Genomic DNA, 21,651 nt, shown 5'->3' with positions numbered 1-21,651 from the left:
TATGAATACCTTATTACTTCTGTTATACTTGCCTTCTGAGACCATATTAACTATGACTTTTAACTATAATTATATTAACTATCTTCCTTCCCTTATTTGTCCATTGATTATATCATGGACGGATCATTGAGTTATCAGGAAATCTTCTACTGATCCTTAAAGGATGGATGATTTCTCTTTTCAAGTTAGCTTTGAAGCTATATCATTGGTCTTTGGAGTCAAGTCAACAAATATTTAATAAATACTTACTGGGTATCAGTCAAGGCAGTTAGGTGGGACAGGGGTCATGAAGCTCAAACATTAACTGAAATAACTGAACTACAATAGATGCTTTTTATTTATTATTGAGCATACCAGCAAAAAATTAACAATTCCTGCCCTCAAAGAACTTACAGTCTAATAAGGGAAGAGTAACACTTTAAAAAGAGATAAATAGTGGAGGAGGAGAAGGTGCCACATGAGGACATGCAGAGAAAGAAGTATGTAGAGCCAGCCAGCAATGGAGCCCAGAGAGAAATGGAGGAGTGACCATGGCTGACCTAGTCATCTTTCTTAAAACAAATTCTGGGAGGAACAAACAGACCACTCAGAGGAAGGCACTCAAGTTTAGAATCTTGTTCCAAGGCAAGAAACGGCTTCCTCCTCAAAATATCCAGTACCCATTGTGCAAGAAAAGTCTCACACCTCATTTAGCTGGTCTATTCTACTACCTCCTAATCTCTTGGCATGTTTCAGATCTTCCTTCTGTTTCCATATTCCTTTTCTTTTAAGTTTTTTATATCTTATTTGAAATTAGTGGGACTGGATTAGAATCCTGGCCCTGCTAGCATCTACCTTTATCATCTTGGTCAAGTCCTTTAACCTCAGGTCCTTAACCCATGAAATGGAAATGGATTTAGCTTAACCTGCTGAATTGTCCTTCCAGCTCCTGGTTCTATGACTGGGTGATCCCTATAGCCTTGAGAGTGGAGAGATTCTTCTCTAGTCTTTTTGCTTTCTCTATGTCTCTGTCTGTCTGTCTGTCTCTTTGTGTTCTGTGTTTTTCTTTTTCTGGGTCTCTCTCTCTCTCTTTCTCTCTCTCTCTCTCTCTCTCTCTCTCTCTCTCTCTCTCTCTCCCCCTTTGTCTCTCTCTGTCTTTCTGTCTCTCTGTCTCCATATCTCTATCTCTTTCTCCATCTCTCTCCATCTCTATCTTTGTCTCTGTCTCTGTCTCTGTGTGTGTGTGTGTGTGTGTGTGTGTGTGTGCATGTGTGTGTTTCCCTCTGGCTTTCTGTGTATGTGTTTCTCTGTCTGTTTCTCTCTGTCTTTGTCTCTGTTTCTCTCTATCTCTGTCTGTCTGTCTCTCTTTGTATATGTGTTTCATCTCTTTCTCTCTGTGTCTGTCTCTCAGTGTTTTATTAATGTTCTTTTTTATGTCACTATCACTTCACAGTGATTTCCTTACCCCACTTAAAGTCATCTTTCTAGCAAAAAAGTACAGTTAAGCAAAACAAATTGGACACATCTGACAATGGATGCCTCATTGTACAGCTAGAGTCCTCTCTTTCCTGATAGGAAGGAGAATCACTTTCATGTCAGTCTCCTGGAGTCATGATTGGCCAATGCATTGATCAGAGCCCTGTTTTCTCTCAATGCTGTTTTTTTTTTTACCCCTGCATCATTTTAGTTATGTTATGATTTTTCATCCTGGCTTCTTTCTCCTTTTCTTATAAAAGGTAGGCAACTGACTCTTTGTGCTTTGTTGTTATTCAGTCATGTCGGACTCTTCATTACTCCATTTGAGGTTTTCTTGGCAAGGTACAAGAGTGGTTTGCCATTTAATAGATGATAAAACGGAGGCAAGGAGGATTAAGTGTTTTGCTCAGGGTCACACAGCTAATGTCCAAAGTCAGATGTGAATTTGAGAAGATGCATCTTCCTGAGTCCAGAGTTCTATCCATGTAATGACTAGAAACTCTACTTTGTGCATATGTAACAGTTCTTCAACAATAGCAGGAAGATAAATATCACTCTCTTTTTACACTACTGCAAAATTTCCATTGCCTAATAATAATAATTTATGTACTACTTTAAGATTTACAAAGAACATTACAAATTTCATTTCATCTGTTATTGAGTCACTTCAGTCATGTCCAACTCTTTGTGACCCCATTTGGGATTTTCTTAGCAAAGATACTAGAGTGGTTTGTCATTTCCTTCTCTGGCTCATTTTACAGATGAAGAAACTGAAGCAAACAGAATTAAATGACTTGTCCAGGGTCATACAGCTAGGAAGTGTCTGAGACTGGATTTGAAGTCATAAAGTTGAGTCTATTCATTGCACCACTTATCTACCTATAAATGCAATTATTATACTCATTTTATAGATGAGGAAACTGAGGCAGGCAAGTGTAAAGTGATTTAACTCAAGGTTACACAGCTCTGAAGTTGGATTCAAACTTAGTTCTGCCCAATCCCCAGCCCAGTCCTTCGTCCACTTGTACCATCTTGTGTGCCTTCTATTCTTTCTGGAAGTAAAATTATTAGTTCTTAGCCATCTGCGTTCTTGTTCACAGACTCATGGCAGATTGCTGTGATGAACTAACTGCCTTTTACTGATAGATTATTCAACTACCTGAATGCAAATGAGCATTTCCTTACAAATTTTTGAGGATTGATTAATATCATGGACTGATCATTGAGTTATAAGGATGTCCTATGTGATATCAAATGAGCAAAACCCTGCCCATGAATCATGAGGAACTGACCCCGGCTGGTGTGTGTGTGAGGGGGTTTCTCACTGAATCCTGTGACTGCCACTTCATTCCTCTTCTGACCTTTTCTATCATCTCCCAATGACTAGAGAACATCTTTCTGCTCCTTTGTTGCTCACCATCTGTTCTCTCCTGGAGAAGCAAGTCACACTTGGAAGAGGACCGGTAGTGGATTCTGAACCAAAACCCTAAGGGAGAATCAGTTAAACATTGATTTATTTATTTTTTCCCCCTTGGATTAGTTGGTTCAGAAAAGCTTTCACTCCAGGCAGTGATGAAATGCTATCACCTGGCCACAATGGGGATATTTGAATGAATAATGCATTACCCAGTTGCATCTTCTCTCACACCTCAGTATTCCTGTTCTCACATCCTTCCTTAAGCTCTACATGCATATATAAACAATAGAGAAGCCTTTAAAGTTTTGCTCCAAGGAAGCGAAGAGGGGGTCACAGAGAGAGTGTCTTATGTGAAGCCATGGAGATCTAGATTTGAATTCTACCTCAGATACTTGCTATCTATGTGACCCTAGTCTTATGAATCAGGATGCTATGATGCAGAGCAACCAGAAGTGCCCCCTTCCTTCCTTCCCCCCACCTCACATCCTTTAATCCCAGATACTGAGGAGCATCCTGGGAGGATGCTCACCATCCCTTCCTCACCTTAGGATTGTTGAGAGAAGGACAAATGGAACAAGTCCGGGATAATCTTGAGTTAACTTTGCCACCATTCAGAGTAACCTAAAACACAGCTGCTGTGCCTTTGGGCAAGGAGTATGGAAGGACTACTGAAATGCTTGATTTCAATTAGAAGTCAGTGAAAATAAAAGATGTAATTTTTTCCTTTCCAAATTTGCGGATCCCCTGAAATCTACTGAGGGAAACTCTGCCTTAAAGAAAAAATATATTTCAGCACATAGAAAAGTGGGGGTTATATGGAAAAGAACATTTCAGGAATATAGGGAACAGTGGCAAAGTCTGGGAGTAATAAAGGGAATATTAGTTGGGGGAACATCAAGCTCCATGGCTTTCTGCCTAGCCTGACACTGAAATCTCCCATCTCCTATCTTTCCAGAATTATCTTCCACTCACTCCTCTCTTATTCCTTGTACTGTGAGCATCAGGAAAAAAATGGATAATTTACCACTCCCTGAACACAATCCCAAGCTTTTTCACCTTTTTGGCTCATAATGTTCCTTGCATTTCCTTCTCTCTTTAAATCTTCATTTTTCCATGTGTCAGATCAAATGCTATTTCCTCAATGGAAGTTTCTTTGAACTCTTCCCCTGCCCCACTCAAAGCTGGAACAAATCTTTCTATGATCTGAGCTCAGAACAAACTAGAATATTTTATGTTCTTGTATTTCAGTTTTATTGTAGTCATTGGTATACACTTAGGGATGAACTATTTTGATTAGTGACTGAGTACAAGCTTCCATAGCTTATGATATCTAGCCAGGTCCAGACCAGAGCATGATTCACACATCCCATTCTGTCTTCTTGCCATTTGTCCTAATGAACTCTTCCCTGCTCCCATGAGCAGCTAGACAGTGCAGCAGATATAGAGGTATCCTTAGATATTTATTTAATAGTTGTATCATCCTGGGTAAGTCATGTAACCCTCTTTGCTCAGTTTCCTCATATGTAAAATAAGCAGGAAAAGGAAATGACTCTGGTATCTTTACCAAGAAAATCCCCAATGGGATCATGAAGAACTGGTCAACAACAATCCTTCTCCCATTTCTTTTTTTATTTCTAGTTCTGGTCAAAGAAATTAGATCAAGATTATCATTACTTCTAATAAATGTGTGTCAACAAACCCAAAGTTCCCAGCTTTTGGGATAAGAACTTACTGTTTGATAAAAATTGCTGGGAAAATTGGAAACTAATATGGCAGAAACTAGGCATTGATCCATACTTAACGCCGTGCACCAAGATAAGGTCAAAATGGGTTCATGACCTAGGCATAAAGAATGAAATTATTAATAAATTAGAGGAACATAGGATAGTTTACCTCTCAGACCTGTGGAAGGGGAAGGTCTTTATGACCAAAGCAGAACTAGAGATCATTACTGATCACAAAATAGAAAATTTCGATTATACCAAACTGAAAAGTTTTTGTACAAACAAAACTAATGCAGACAAGATTAGAAGGGAAGCAATAAACTGGGAAGATATTTTTACAGTCAAAGGTTCTGATAAAGGCCTCATTTCCAAAATATATAGAGAATTAACTCTAATTTATAAAAAATCAAGCCATTCTCCAATTGAAAAATGGTCAAAGGATATGAACAGACAATTCTCAGATGAAGAAATTGAAACTATTTCTAGTCATATGAAAAGATGCTCCAAGTCATTATTAATCAGAGAAATGCAAATTAAGACAACTCTAAGATACCACTACACACCTGTCAGATTGGCTAAGATGACAGGAAAAATAATGATGATTGTTGGAGGGGATGCGGAAAACTGGGACATTGATGCATTGTTGGTGGAGTTGTGAACGAATCCAACCATTTTGGAGAGTAGTTTGGAACTATGCTCAAAAAGTTATCAAACTGTGCATACCCTTTGATCCAGCAGTATTACTACTGGGATTATATCCCAAAGAGATTATAAAGAAGGAAAGGGACCTGTATGTGCACGAATGTTTGTGGCAGCCCTTTTGTAGTGGCTAAAACTGGAAACTGAATGGATGTCCATCAGTTGGAGAATGGCTGAATAAATTGTGGTATATGAATATTATGGAATATTATTGTTCTGTAAGAAATGACCAACAGGATAATTTCAGAAAGGCCTGGAGAGACTTACACGAACTGATGCTGAGTGAAATGAGCAGGACCAGGAGATCATTATATACTTCAACAACAATACTATATGATGACCAGTTCTGATGGATCAGGCCATCCTCAGCAACGAGATCAACCAAATCATTTCTAATGGAGCAGTAATGAACTGAACTAGCTATGCCCAGAAAAATAACTCTGGGAGATGACTAAAAACCATTACATTGAATTCCCAATCCCTATATTTATGCCCACCTGCATTTTGATTTCCTTCACAAGCTAATTGTACAATATTTCAGAGTCTGATTCTTTTCTACAGCAAAATAACGTTTTGGTCAGGTATACTTATTGTGTATCTAATTTATATTTTAATATATTTAACATCTACTGGTCATCCTGCCATCTAGGGAGGGGTGGGGGTAAGAGGTGAAAAATTGGAACAAGGGGTTTGGCAATTGTTAATGCTGTAAAGTTACCCATGTATATATCCTGTAAATAAAAGGCTATTAAATTAAAAAAAAAAAAAAAAAAGAAATGACCAGCAGGATGAATACAGAGAAGCTTGGAGAGACTTACACGAACCGATGCTAAGTGAAATGAGCAGAACCAAGAGATCATTATATACGTCAACAACAATACTGTATGAGGATGTAATCTGATGGAAGTTGCTTTCTTTGACAAAGAGACCTAATTTAGTTTCAATTGATCAATGATGGACAGAAGCAGCTACAGCCAAAGAAAAACACTGGGAAATGAATGTAAACTGTTTGCATTTTTGTTTTTCTTCCTGGGTTATTTTTACCTTTTGAATCCAATTCTCCCTGTGCAACAAGACAACTGTTTGGATCTGCACACATATATTGTGTCTGGGATGTACTATGACATATTCAACATATATAGGACTGCTTGCCATCTAGGGGAGGGGGTGGAGGGTGGGAGGGAAAAAATCGGAACAGAAGTGAGTGCAAGGGATAATGTTGTAAAAAAAATTACCCTGGCATGGGTTCTGTCAATAAAAAGTTACTATAAAATTTAAAAAAAAAAGGAATCAAGAGAGTCTGAGTTCAAATTCAGCCTCAGGTGCTTACTAACTGTGTGGCCCCCAGGTAAATGCCTCAGTTTCTTCATCTGTAAAGTTATCTGAAAAAGGAAGTGACAAACCACTCCAGTTTTTTTTTCTTTTTTTTTCTTTTTAGGAGACTCAGGGAAGGCTTCCTGAAGGAAATGGCATTTGAACTGGGTTTAGAACATAGGTACGATGACGGCAGGAAGAGATGCAAAAAGGGAACATTTCAGAAAGAGATAAAGTAGCCTAAGTAAAAACACAGAGGTAGAAAGGCCGAGGGCATGTTTGGGTCAAGGCAGAAAACCTGGTTTCATTGGATTCTAGAGTGCTTGAAGAAAAAGAATTGGGAAATAAGATTGGAAGGGTTGACTGGGGTCAGCTCTGAATGCCAGACTTTGCATAGTACTTTATAGATCAAGCCTTAAGTGTGTAGCAAAACTGAATCTCCTAAAAAGAAGCAATCATTACCTCATACAACCTCACAGAACTTACTTTTTTCTTATCTACTTATTTTCATCCTGTATATCAGTAAGTGACTTATTTTCCCCACCCTCACCCCAGATCATAAACTACTCAAGAACAAGATATTATATCTTACTTATTTTTGTATTTCCTTTAGTACCTAGCATGGTGTATTACTCATGAAATTACTTTACAATTTTTTAAAAATAAATGAATGAAAGAATTAATCAACGTTGTAGTTTATTGCAAAAGTCCAGCACCAGACATTTTGACTGTTCTGAGGCAGTGAGGAGACTGGGAAAGAGGCAGAGTTGGCTAGAACCTTTAATGCCAAGGTGGAATTGAACCTTACCTACCTTTTGAAGGGTGTGAAAAAAAATCCCTCTCATATTCTCTACTCTCTTTAGCATCTATGACATTCAAAATTTTACCATGATCAATACAATGACTAAACACAATTCAAGACTACTCATAGTGAAACATGCTACCTACTTCATTATAAAGAGCTGATGGAGTTAATGCAGGGGAAGGAAGGAAGGAAATAAGTATTGAAATGCCCACTATGTGTTAAGCACTCTGCTAAGTGTTTTAGAAATATTATCTCAGTTAATTCTGCAGATTGAAACATATTTCCTTCCCCCTTCTCTTTTCTTTTTCTTTCTTTCTTTCTTTCTTTCTTTCTTTCTTTCTTTCTTTCTTTCTTTCTTTCTTCCTTCCTTCCTTTTTTCCTTCCTTCCTTTTTCTTTTCTTTTTTTTCTTTCTTCCTTTCTTACTTTTTTCCTTCCTTCTGTTTTCTTTCCTTTTTTTCTTTTCTTTTTTAGAAATTTGGCTAAATATATTTGCAACAAGTTTTTTTTTTTAATTTCAACTATTCATTTTTTTCTATTTTTTTTAACTTTTTATTGACAGAGTCCATGCCTGGGTATTTTTTTTTACAACATTATCCCTTGCACTCATTTCTGTTCTGACTTCTCCCTTCCCTCTCTTCACCCCCTCCCCCAGATGGCAAGTAGACCTATACAAGTTAAATATGTCACAGTGTATCCTAGATACAATATATGTGTGCAGAACTAAACAGTTCACTTGTGCAACGAGTTTTTTAAAAAAAGTATTGTCAATGTCTGGAGGAGGGGAAAGTTGGAGAGAATATTTAGAATTAAAAATAAAATAAAATTCAGTTTAAAAAGTAAAAATGTTTTCAATTATTTTTAAAACTTTCTTCTATTTTTCTCTCTGCCTAGGAGTAGAAATAAGTCATCTGCTATTCTGGACCTCATTTGAACTTAATTTTTTTAAAAATCTGTCCCATCATTACTTATAAATTGATTTTCACAATTAAGTAAACTATACATTGTCCTACACAATCACAGTTGCCAGCCCCACCAGTCAAAGCAGCCCAGCTCACCGATCTTTTCTTTATCATTACTTTTCATCACAGGGAGTCTGCTAGCCCAAGCAGGTGTTCAGCAAGTGGATTGAACCAAAAGCTTACCATTTTGTTTTTTCCTCCTCAGGAAATAGAAAATGAGCAGAACCACGAAGATTGACAGGATTATCCCACCTCCACAAATACCCAGGATATGATAAATGTTCAGAGTTTTCTCTGTAAGGAAAAAAAAAAAGGATAGTTCACTGGAGAGAGGGGTATAGGGACAAGAATCATCATTTAATTACTCAGGTTAGATGCCTGTCACCTCTTTCTTAAATAAATCAATGAGAAAAAGTTGCTTCAATTTCATTCTGGGCTGCTTGGATCACATAAGAGTGAATTAATGTTTCAACTATCTTGACAGAATCAACATATGGAATACAACCCTAAGAATCTTTCTTGGGCATTGTTCTCAGTGACTAATAACATGTTATTTATATTGCAAGCTAAAACTACTGGACAGTCAACAAGTAGTGAGAGTATTTGCTAGGAGTTGTTTTCCAGCAGGGATGAGATGTGGCAATGAGCCATCCACTTTCCTGCCTCCACATGATCCATTTGTGAGGTAGCCAGCTGGGTCAGGAGGAAAAAACATGGCTACGTGAATCAGATCAAAGCTACTGGGGAGGTAAAGAGATCGAACTCATAACTTTGACCTTAGCAGGATCATTTTACAACTAATACAACTATCAGTCTAATAATGTATCATGAAATCTGATCCAATAAGTTATCAAAGCAGAAATAGCTTCTTCAGCTAAATATTTTCATGAAAATCAATATGAGAAAGAAATGTGCTTACTCTTTTGCAGGAAACGTGATGGATTCCAGAGGGAAAGTTAAAGGAAAATAAGTCAGATTTCTTACAGGATTTTCCTTATGAAGAGAAATCCCCTTCCAAATAGGAATTCCAGTGGCTTATTAATTGTGGCTTTGCCTTTTTAAGCTCTTGCCTTTTGCCAAGAAGCTCTATTGTGTCTTAGGTTATCCAATGAGAAGAAGAAAATAAAACTCATCCTAAGCCTTGGTGAAACTGGGCTAAAACATTAAGGATCTTTTGAGAAGAGATAAGATGAGGAACTAGGGTCCCTCATTAATTGAACCCAACATTAACTGAAGGGAAATGGTTAGTTTGCTGGACCCTCCAAGACCTTTATCTCATGCCTGGAGCACTTTATTTCATTTGCTTATGGTGGTTCTGGTTTTAAAGAATTCGGAGATGGGCTTGGGCCATGACTGCTGCACCCTCATTGGGGCTGACAGCTCTATATTGATCTAGGTTCTTAGATTTTCCCAATCTGAACTTAGAGTCCAGGAGCAAAACTAAAAGCAATTTAAGTAGAAGGCTGGGGAGCAGAGAGAGAGATCACTGCTAACTACTGTGTGTTGTCTGCTAATCATAGGATGAAAAACTTAAAGACAGAAGACACTATAAGGATCATTTAGTCCAAACCCCCAATTTTACAGATGAAGAAATTAAGACTTGGAAAGAGCTTATTGAACATCACACAGGTAATAAGTGATTGAAACTGGGTCTGGGATTTGAATTAAAACTAGGTAATAACTAGATAACTTTAAAAATGAGATATATTCTGTCAATAAAAAGTTATTATAGTAAAATAAATTAAAAAAATAAAAATGAGATATAGAAACCTACTATTTTTTCCTCAAAAGCCTTTGGTTTGGGATGATGACCAGAGACTACATGAGTTTAACTTATAGTACAGAGGGCAGGAGAAAAATTCAAATAAACCTACATACAATTAAATACTGAACTTTTAAGAAAAAATAAATATTTTAAGAATCTATTATCCCTACATAACCCTAGAAAAGCATTATGGCATAGGATAGAATAGACCTTTGAGTGGAAAAGGCCTGGGTGTCCTGTCTTTTGTATGCAATGGCTGTGTGACTTTGGACAAATCACTATCCTTCAAGACTGAACTGATTTCACCTTCTATAGGCAAGATTCCTTGGTTTCCTCCAGATGCTAGGGGAAAATTTCCTCTGAGATTACTTTCACCTACTCCATATACATAGGGTACATACCTAGTTATTTACATGGTATTTCAACATTAGAATCTACCCTTCTTGAGGTGAGAGGCTTTATTTGTCTTTGTGTAGAGATGGGATAATTGATTTACTCAGCCTTATTCCACTGAAAATAAGATGTTCAAGACAATTCTCAGATGAAGAAATTGAAACTATTTCTAGTCATATGAAAAGATGCTCCAAGTCATTATTAATCAGAGAAATGCAAATTAAGACAACTCTAAGATACCACTACACACCTGTCAGATTGGCTAAGATGACAGGAAAAAATTGATGATTGTTGGAGGGATGCAAAATCTGGGACATTGATGCATTGTTGGTTTGTGAACAATCCAACCATTTGGAGAGTGTTTGGAACTATGCTAAAAAGTTATCAAACGTTGCCTTTGATCCAGCAGTGTTACTACTGGGATTATATCCCAAAGGTTATAAAGGGAAAGGGACCTTGTGCACGTGTTTGGGGCCCTTTTTGGTGGCTAAAAAACTGGAAACTGAATGGATTCCATCAGTTGGAGAATGGCGAATAAATTGTTATATAATATTATGGAATATTACTGTTCGTAAGAAATGACCAACAGCATGATTTCAGAAAGGCCGGAGGCTTAACCTGTGCTGGGAAATGGCAGGACCAGGAGATCATTTATACTTCCAAAACAATATATATGATGACAGTTTTGATGGACCAGGCCATCCCTGGAGATCAACCAAATCATTTCCAATGGGCAGTAATGAACTGAACCAGCTATGCCCAGAAAAAGAACTCTGGGGAGATGATAAAACCATTACATTGAATTCCCAATCCCTATTTTTACACCCATTTTTATTTCCTTTACAAGCTAATTGTACAATATTTCAAGTCTGATTTTTTTTGTGCAAAAAACGTTTTGGTCTTAGACTTATTGTGTATCTAATTTATATTTTAATATATTTAACATCTACTGGTCATCCTGCCATCTAGGGGAGGGGGGGGTAAGTAAGAGGTGAAAAATTGGAACAAGAGGTTTGGCAATTGTTTTTTAAAGTTACCCATGCAATATCCTGTAAATAAAAAAATTAAATAAAAAATTTAAAAAAAAAGAAAGAAGAAAAAGAAAAAAAGAAAATAAGATTTAATTTTATTTTAAATTTTTAACTTTAGACAAAATGGGGAATTTATTGAAGAATTATTGGAATTCCAAAAATTAATGGTTTTATGAAAATTCCACAAGCTAAAACAAAAACCTGGCTTTCTAAAACTTAAAGAACACCTTAGAAGGAAAAGGAAAAAAAGGTTCAAAATTTTCTATTTATTTTCCACCTTTATGGATCAGGACCTTGGGTTTTGGTCAAAAACTTTTTTATTGATTTTTTAAACCAATCATTTGCCAAATTAAACTCCTTCTAAAAAACTAATAACATTTTCTTAAAAATAGAAAAAACTTTCAAATTTAATACCCAGGATTCATTACCTGTGGGGGCCCAAATTTAGGGTGACAAAAAATCCACTTTAAACCTTTTCTAAAAGATTTAACCTAAACCAAGAAAAAATTTAATGTCTTTGGGGGAAAAACGCATTGGTTCCCCCCTTTGAGGATTTAGCCCTAAAAGAAATTGTTTCAAAAGCTTGGTGGGGGTTTACAAATTTCAACCAGGGGATTTTTTGGAATGGCACAAAGAGGCATTTTTGTGCTTGTAGACTATTAATAATGTTCTCAATTTCCACAACTAAAAGGTTTTATAAAAAGCTTTGTCCAACTTTATTAATTGAATTTTTTTATTACAAGAATTTTCGACATTAAAGAAGTTGCATATCTGGGCCCCTCTCAATACCCTCCCCAAACAAGTTTTAAGTTCTAAGGTGGAAATTATATATATTTACATTTTAAAGTTTGTAAATACTTGTTATCTGATTTGATCCTCACAGCAATTCTATGTGGTAGATGCTATCATTACCTACTTGTTGTAGATGAGGAAACAGATAGAAGACCTAAACAGGGTCAAATAGCCAGTAATATCTGAGATAGGATTCAAACAAGAGTATTATTGACTCTGTGTCCCTGATCACATAGAATATGTTATTCACATTAGAGATGAGATTTGACTCCTTGTCCCCCAAGCTTTTTCCTCTGTACTGTACCATACTTGGGTTTGAACTCAATAACTGCAATAGTTACTGAAATAAAAAGTTGATAGAATACTGAAGCATACTGTGGACAAGAACAATTGCTGATAATTAGCTCTTTTTTTGCCTCCTGGCTAAAAGCAGTTAAGTGGTAGAGTAGAAAGACCTCAGGGCTTGAAGTTAGGAAAACCAGAGTTCAAATCTGGCTCCAGACTGTTACTAGTTATGTGACTCTGGGCAGGTCACTTATGTCTGCCTCAGTTCCCCAATCTGTAAAACAGCACCTGTAAAAATAGCACCTATCTCACAGGTTTATTATGAAGATCAAATGATATAATATTTATAAAACACCTGGCACATATTTAATAATATTTGATGCTTAATAAATGTTAGTTTCCATATAAAGAGCTATAAAATTGTGCATACACTTTGATCCAGCAATACCGTGACTAGATCTGTATCCCAAAAAGATCATAAAAATGAAAAAGGACCTGCATGTACAAAAATATTTATAGCAGCTCTTTTTGTGATGACAAAGAATTGGAAATTGAAGGGATATCCATCAATTGGGTAAGCATGTTTATGAGGGATACTATTGTTCAAAAAGAAATGAAAAGTAGGTATATTTCAGAAAAACCTGGAAAGATTTACACAATTAATGTTGAATAAAGTGAGCAGAACTAGGAGAACATTGCACACACTAATAGCAATGCTGTGTGATAATCAAGTCAGACTTAACTCTTCTCGGCAATGCAGTGATCCAAGAGAATTCCAAAAGACTCAGGATGGAAAATGACATCCACATCCAGAGAAATACATCCAGAGACTAAATGTGGATTGAAGCATACTGTTTTAACTTTTTTAAAATTTTTTGTTTTTCTTTTTCATGGGTTTTCTATTTTGGTCTTATTCTTCTTTTATAACATGACTAATATGGAAATATGTTTAATATGATTGTACATGTATGATCTATATCAGATTGCTTGCCATTGAGAGGGGGAGGGAAGGAAGGAAGCAAAAAGCAGAATTGGAGTTTAAAAACTTATAAAAGTGAATGCTGAAAATTATCTCAACATGTAATTGGAAAAAACAAAACACTATTAAGAGGGGAAAATTAAAAAAATAAAACGTAAAAAAGCTTAAAAAACAAAAAAATACTAGTTTCCTTTCTTTTCTCCTTTTCACTAATTTAAAAGACTAATAGCATGAGGGGAAGAGGAAAAAAAGCTCTTTGATCTTGGCTATAGATGCCACGATTAAATACATATGACCACTCTGTCTAGATATAAGCCTAAACACATATCCCCTAAATGAGTGAGGGGTTGGAAAGGGTTCAGGCTCTTTTTCTCTATCAGATTCCTCTTGCATGGGAGAAAAACATACATTAAAAAGTACACACTCAAAAACAAAGACGTCACCACACTGAACCAGGCTCCTGGCCAAGTTAACCCAGTTTTCTTTCATCCACAGATGCTCCATGGGTCATGTTCTGGAAGAACAGGCCTGTCGACACTAATGCCCACCCTTAAAATAAGCTCAGTATATAACAACAATGCCCATTTACAAGGTACATCACAATTAAAAAACACTTTACAGACATTTTCTCATTTTATCATTTTACAACTCTGAAGCAGTGAGTATGCTGTGTGGAAGAGGGATTCCTTTACTAAAAATTTGTCCATTGCTGAACACAAAATGGTAATTGGTGCCCTACCTCATACTAGAATTATGAGATTTGGTCAATATCCATAGCATTCATGATTTTCTCATTGTCCTCTCTCAGATGTCACTGTTACAGACTGAAGGAGCCTAATCTTGCAAGTCTGACTCGGTATTGTAATTCTCTTCTCTTAGTAGCTACTAGTTAGCTACTTCTCTAGTTTCATTTAATCTTGAGAGGCATCCACCAGTACCATAAACACTCTTCTAAGAAACCAAAGATATACACAAATAGGAATAGAAGCTTTCCAACATAGAGATTTGTACTTTCATGTATAAGTCTCTCATTCTATTATAATACACTCACTACATGTGCATATATGCACATGTGGGGAGAGAGAGAGAGGAAAGAAAGAAAGAAAGAAAGAAAGAAAGAAAGAAAGAAAGAAAGAAGGAAGGAAGAAAGAAAGAGAAAGAAAGAAAGAAAGAAAGAAAGAAAGAAAGAAAGAAAGAAAGAAAGAAAGAAAGAAAGAAAGAAAGAAAGAAAGAAAGAAAGGAAGGAAGGAAGAAAGGGAAGAAAGGGAAGGGAGGAATAAAAAGCAAGCTGCGGGGGTAGATGATAGAGATTCAGGCGATGTGGATCAGTGGAAAGGATGCTGACTGCAGAGTTAGTCAGGACATGGATTCAATTCCGGCCTCTCATGCCCAGTACGTGGATAACTTTGACCTACTCACTAAAACCCCTGTGACACACATTTTTTCTCTTGACTGCTTCTCATGGTGTCTGTATCCCCTCTAAACCTACGTGCTTAATTTGCATTCTGGTCCATGATTTTGGGCTTGCTGACTTGATACTATGTAAATGCTCTCTTATTTCATGTGCTAATACATTGCCTCTCCAATCAGAAGCAGAGACAGTGTGGTATAATTAAAACAACATGGAAATGCAAGTTGAAGGGCTGCAGCCTAGCTCTGGCTCTGTCACCCATCTAGTGCTGTGACCTTGGGCAAATGATCCAGGCCTCCCAAGGTCCCTATTTCCTTGAGATCATCTCCGAGACCCTTTCCAGCTCTAACATTCTATGACACAAGGCACATAAGGATATTTTCCCCTTTCCATTATTTTATTTTCCTTTCCCCAGTGTCTAGGACAGAGCTCCAAGGCTTAAGAAGCTGCTGGAGCCCTGGGCAAATAAAAATGGACTTTATAACTGGGCCCCAAACCTCCAGGCTCCCCAAATACATCCAACATTTAAAATGAACATAAAAGAGCAGCTTTGGAGGAAAACTATGTATGGAAGCTCTGTGTGAGGGAGAACTCACTCCAATCCCAAGTCTTCTGGAGGAAACAATCTTTATGAATTAAAGACCCTCCCCTTCTAATTCACCTTCAGGGAACCAATTATAGGATCATAAATTGAGAGCTGGAAGGGGGCCTCAGAGACCATATAGACCCTATATTTTATACATAAAAAATTGAGGTCCAGTGAAATTAAATAATTTACCTAACGCTACCCAGGAAGTAAGTCTGGGAGATAGTATTTGAACCTATCCAGATTCTTGTGAAGCCTGGACTCCAGGCCTTCACATCACATAGGAAGGGGTCAGCATTCTCAGCCTGCTGGGACGGCTTGTGAGAACCTAGAGTCACATCCGTGCTAGGATGAGTTGTCAAAATATGAGTTGAGAGAGGCTGAGAGGAAGCCACAGAGCCAAGGAGAGGTAACTTCACTCCATCTTAGTGACAAAGGGGAAGGGGAGCATTAGAGGCTGATGATGTGATCCTTTTATGAATCATCAGTGAAGTCTTAGAATTTCCACCTGGGCTGCCTCTACTCTCTTGTTGTCAACCCAGAGAGTACCCTAAAACTCAGACCAAAGAGAAAATACTACCCTCTGGATCCGTGATTGCATTTAATAATAAGGAAATTGAACTTAGTGAGATGAAGTGGATTGGAGAGAAAGGTAGGTTGGGCTGCTGGATCAGGAGTCCCGAAGTGGTCAAATACCATTTTGGACATTTGGAAGATCATGTGTAAATCAACTAGCTTTGCTCATTCTCGGTTTCTTCACCTGAAAAATGGGCTTAAAAATAACTATAGCATCTCACTTCCTCCTGGAATCGTTGAGAGACTCAAGATAATATATATAAAGTACCTTTTAAATTTATCTTATAAATTTTATAGCATCATCTACATATGTATATATCAATTGTCATTTATTATTATCTAATTCCATGCCTTTAAGTTAAAGATAGAAGTAGGATTAGCATTTAGGCTTGCCTTCTTGTCCAGTCCTTTGCTCCCTATAGCATTCTCTAAAATTACTTCTGGCTGAGGAAAAAAAAAAGTTTTTCAGACTCATCTTGCAAAAGTGACCAATTCTTTATGATACAGGCTTGGTTGGGGAGTTATGTCAGTCTGACTTCCTCTTATCATATCCCCTCAGCAACTTTGTGCGAAAGAAAGAGGAGCGTGGTTCCAGTGTCCGCCAACAACCCCTCCCAAGTTCCCTCACACACTTTCATCATTTCTTTTTGGAAACTGACTCTATCTTCTTGATTTAGAGAGGAGACAGTATGGTCTGATCCTTCCCTCTCTAGAGTCCATTAACCCCAGTGTTCATACAATCATGAACTCTCAAAGTTTAGGAAGGAAGAATAACAAGCTACTCTTCAATGCCTCCCATTCCTTTGTAAAAGTGGAACATAAAGTATCAAGTCAATTTTTTTCAGTCACTTTTTCTGAACTACTTGTCTCTTCTATTTTTCTTTTAAAAAAATGAGAACATGACCAACATGGAAATATGTTTAAAAGAATTGGACATATTTAATCTATATCAGATTGCTTGCTATCTTGGGGAGCAGGGAGGGAAGAGAGGATAGGAGACAATTTTGGAACTCAAAGTCTTACAAAAATGAATGTTAAAAACTCTCTTTACATGTATTTGGAAAAATAAAATGCTATTAAAATGTTTTAAAAAGAAGTGAGGCTAAAGACACTTTTTTGTGAATCCTTCCTTCTCCCTCCTCCTAGAGGACTTGTCTTCAGCACATCAAACCAGCAAACATATAGACTTTGTTTGAAGATCTCCAATAGAGACTCTATCAACCAATCAATCAATTAGTACTGATTGATAGATTTTTCATCACAAACATCATCTTCACTAGCATTTAGATAGTTCTTTAAAGACTGCAAAACCTTCACAAATATGATCTCATTTTATCCTCACAAAAACTCTGAGCTGTAAGTGCTATTATTGTTCTCCAGAAAAGGAAACTATGGCAAGTAGGCTCAAATAGCTAATAAATGTCTGAGACTGGACTTGAACTCGGATCTTTCTGAATACAGAACCATCTAGCACTTTCTCCACTGCCTCACCTACATTTCCTTACGAAAGCTAGAATATTTGCATGACCCAGGGCAGGTGTTAGGATTCTTACAAAGTGCTGTCAGTTGTCTAATTTTAGCATTGTGCTTAGCAGTTCTCTAGTTCAGAGTTCACACCTTTCACACCTTTAAGAGTTCACACATTAGTTCACACATTAGCAATTGAGATTCACAAGTCAGGATTCAGTATGAGACTCACAAATTCAGTGGAGGAGAGTCACAAATCAGGAACCCACAATCCCACTCTCGGAGGAGGAGTCAACCTTTGAGTTCACACCTCTAAAAGAGCATATAAAAGTTCAAGCCCTAGAGACTTTGAGAGATTGAGAAAGCAAGAGTCAGTTGAAGAGATTCAGAACTGGAGATTCAGAGAGAGCTGGAGGCTGAAGCTGGCAGAGGCAAAGGACAAGCAACAAGAGCTCTTGAAACAAGAGTTCAAGGAAGGCTTACTGGGCTATTTTGAAAGAGACAATAAAGGATCTGAACTTTTAACACCTGGCTGCATTTGAGGTGATTATTACTTGGAACTGAAACTAAGGCTGCCTCCAGAAGCCCCCCAAAAAATCTGCTCCTAGAGAAAGATCATATTTTAGAAAAGAAGAACACTACAGATAGGTCACTTAATCTTTTTTTTTTTTTTTTTTTTTTTTTTTTTTTTTTTTTTTTTGCTGAAGCAATTGGGATTAAGTGACTTGCCCAGGGTCACAGAGCCAGGAAGTATTAAGTATCTGAGACCAGATTTGAACTCAGATCCTCCTGACTCCAGGGCTGATAATCTAACCTGGAGTGCCAGGTCCACTTAATCTTTAAGGGTTCTTAATCTAAAGCATAAAATGAAGAGACTATTTTTGGTTCTGTTCTTTGGGACTAAGTGAGAGTAGATTTATCTATCTTTTTAAAAATGAGGGCCCTTTATATCCTTGAACACAGCTATCACATTCCCCCTCCTAAATCTTCTCTTCCCCCTAAACCAAACATTCCTATACCTTTACTTGACCCTCATAAGACATGACTCAAACTGACCTTTCTAGAAGCCCACATCTTAACTCCCTCAAGCTTATCTATATGCTTTGCAAAATGTGATCCCTAGAACTGAATATAATATTCCAGACACAGTTTGATGAGGGCAGAGCACACCTTCCTCTTAGTCCTGGATCTTTGGCCTCTTTCATCGTCGGCTAATATCACTTTAACTTTTGTAGCCACAGAGTTTGCACCCACTAAATTGTGGTCTCCTCCAGACTAGTTCCTGTAAAGTTGACTTTTGGAAAATAAGAGTAATACTCTCCATTCGTGATTGGTTGAGTTCATCTTAGATTAGGTCATTGAGCTCTTTCGGATCCTGACTCTGTCATCCACAAATTAGCTCTTCCTCCTAAACTGGTACCATATACAAACTGGAGAAGTCACCCAGCCCTAGTACTAGCCATGCCATTGATAAAAATGATAAATAATACTCAGGATCCCAAGCACTTCTAGCTATTTTCAATTCTGTTCAATCCCATTCAAAACGTATTTAGTAAAGGGGCAGCTAAGTGGTGCAGTGGATAGAGCACCAGTCCTGAAATCAGGAGAAACTAGGCTCAAATCTGGTCTCAGACACTTAACACTTCCTGGCTGTATGACCTTGGGCAAGTCACTTAACCCCAATTGCCTCAGGGAAAAAAAGTATTTAGTAAACTTTTATCATATGTCAAATACTGCAAGACTCCAGGGATGCAAACAAAAACGAAAGCCACTATCTTTAAGGAACTCAAGAGGAAACCAACCAGAATACAAATAAATTGCTGTCATTTAGTTATTTCGGTCATATCTGATTCTTCTTGACTTCATTTGGAGTTTTCTTGGCAAAGGTACTAGAGAGGTTTGCCATTTCTTTCTCCAGGTCATTTTACAGGTGAGCAAATTGAAGTAAGCAGGATTAAATGACTTGCTCAGGGTCATACAGTTAGTAAGTGTCTGAAGGTAGATTTGAACTCAGAAATCAGACCCAGCACTCTATCTACTAGGTCACCTTACCACCCCACACAAGAAAGTACATAGGAAATATGTACAAAAAAGTAGAAAGTGAATATTCCATGAGATGATCATGAGATCCCCTGCTCAATCTGATAAGTTTCCCTCAGTCTCATCTCCTTGATGGGATTATAAGGCACGGACTTTTGTTTTAAGGACCCAAGTCCCATGAAATTACTTACACATGTAGGTGCTGGAGAGACACAAGTTCCACTCAATGGGTAACCACTGACTAAGCTGAGAAGTGAGATTTGAGTGAGGCAGCAATTGCTGAATCACATCAGAGGGAATGTCCCTACTTTGTGGCCTAGAAGAAAGAGCTAGGAAAGAATTCTGCTTCTGCCATTATCAAAAGTTTTCTCTCCCTTAGACTGTCAGCATGGCCATGGCCTATGTCTACCTCCAATAGAGGGACATCCTATTATCTCATCAAGTATATTGAAAGGACTCCTAGAATTGAGGTCTGTGTCATCCTGACCACCCCTGCTATATAGTACAAGGTGTCCTGAATGTCTTCGTGTGATTTTAAGAATGTTTAAAACTTCACTAAAATCTTTTGGGGCACCCTGGATAAAGTAGATAGGTAGGGGATTAGGAAGTTGTGTTAACATGATTTGTCAGAGAAATAGTTTTTAATTACCCTTCTTTTATTTCATAGAGAAAAGGGGTGTGATTGGGAAAAGACATTTCTTAGATTCCTTATTATTTTGAGTGCTATAGGGAATTTTCAATAGTAGTACCTGTAACAAATTTGGCAAGCCATTTTCCTCACAACTTGCCTTAAATATTTCATCTCATATTCCAGGCAAAATGATAGTTCAAAACAGGAGCACAGTCATGCCCCAAATAGTCGGTCATCTTCAATAGAATATAAACTTCCTGAATTTTGTGTCCCTTGTACCTAGCACAATGTCTAGCAAAATAGTAGGCACTTAATAAAATACTTGATCAGTTGATTGATAGAAATTGACCTTTCCAGAGGGATGGACATGTTGTCTCTGGGGACAAAAGGGCAACAAGATATAATGGATAATAGACTAATCTTAGTCCTGAGTTCAAATCTTATCTATGACATAAACTAGCTGTATCATAATTCATTCATTCTCTCAATATGCCAGACAACTCTAAGTCTATAAGAGGTAGAAGGGGTAAAAAAAATGGAGCCAATTATATCCCAAAGAGATCTTAAAGAAAGGAAAAGGACCCCCATGTGCAAAAATGTTTGTGGCCACTCTATTTGTAGTGGCCAGAAACTGGAAATTGAATGGATACCCATCAACTGGAGAATGGCTGAATAAGTTATGGCACATGAATGTTATGAAATATTATTGTTCTGTAAGAAATGATCAGCAGGATGATTTCAGAGAGGCCTGGAGAGACTTACAGGAACTGATGCTGAATGAAATGAGCAGAACTAGGAGATCATTATACATGGCAATCACAAGACTATATGATGATCAATTCTGATGGATGTGGCTCTCTTCAATACTGAGATGATTCAAATCAGTTCCAATTGTTCAGTAATGAAGAGAACCATCTACACCCAGAGAGAGGACTATGGGAACTGAGTATGGACCACAACATAGCTTTTCCACTCTTTCTATTATTGTTTGCTTGCATTTTTGTTTTCCTTTTCAGGTTTTTTTTTCTTTCTAGATCCGATTTTTCTTGTGTAGCAAGATAACTGTATAAATATGTATACATATCTTGGATTTAACATATATTTTAATATATTTAACATGTATTAGACTACCTGCCATCTAGGGCAGAGGTGGAGGGGAGGAGGGGAAAATTAGGAACAGAAGGTTTTGCAAGAGTCAATGTTGAAAAAATTACCCATACACATGCTTTGTAAATAAAAAAGTTATAATTTTTAAAAAAAGATGGAGCCAAGATGGCAGAGGAGAGACAAGAACTCACCCGAACTCTCCCAAATTCCCCAC

The 21,651-nt window shown here is 37.3% G+C and overlaps 1 protein-coding gene across 2 annotated transcripts in view; it reads right to left on the bottom strand.

Moving 5' to 3' along the window:
- Positions 1-21,651, bottom strand: part of CD2 (CD2 molecule) — a 45,319-nt gene that overhangs the window by 13,045 nt on the left and 10,623 nt on the right. For both annotated transcript variants that reach the window (XM_023503502.2, XM_012549623.3), the window contains exon 4: positions 8,558-8,668. In XM_023503502.2, coding sequence (XP_023359270.1) covers positions 8,558-8,668 — 111 coding nt within the window. The remainder of the gene's footprint in view (positions 1-8,557; positions 8,669-21,651) is intronic.

This window comes from Sarcophilus harrisii, chromosome 4 (assembly GCF_902635505.1).
Source record: "Sarcophilus harrisii chromosome 4, mSarHar1.11, whole genome shotgun sequence".
In the NCBI taxonomy this organism is placed as follows: domain Eukaryota; kingdom Metazoa; phylum Chordata; class Mammalia; order Dasyuromorphia; family Dasyuridae; genus Sarcophilus; species Sarcophilus harrisii.
This window is presented reverse-complemented; position numbering and strand designations above follow the sequence as displayed.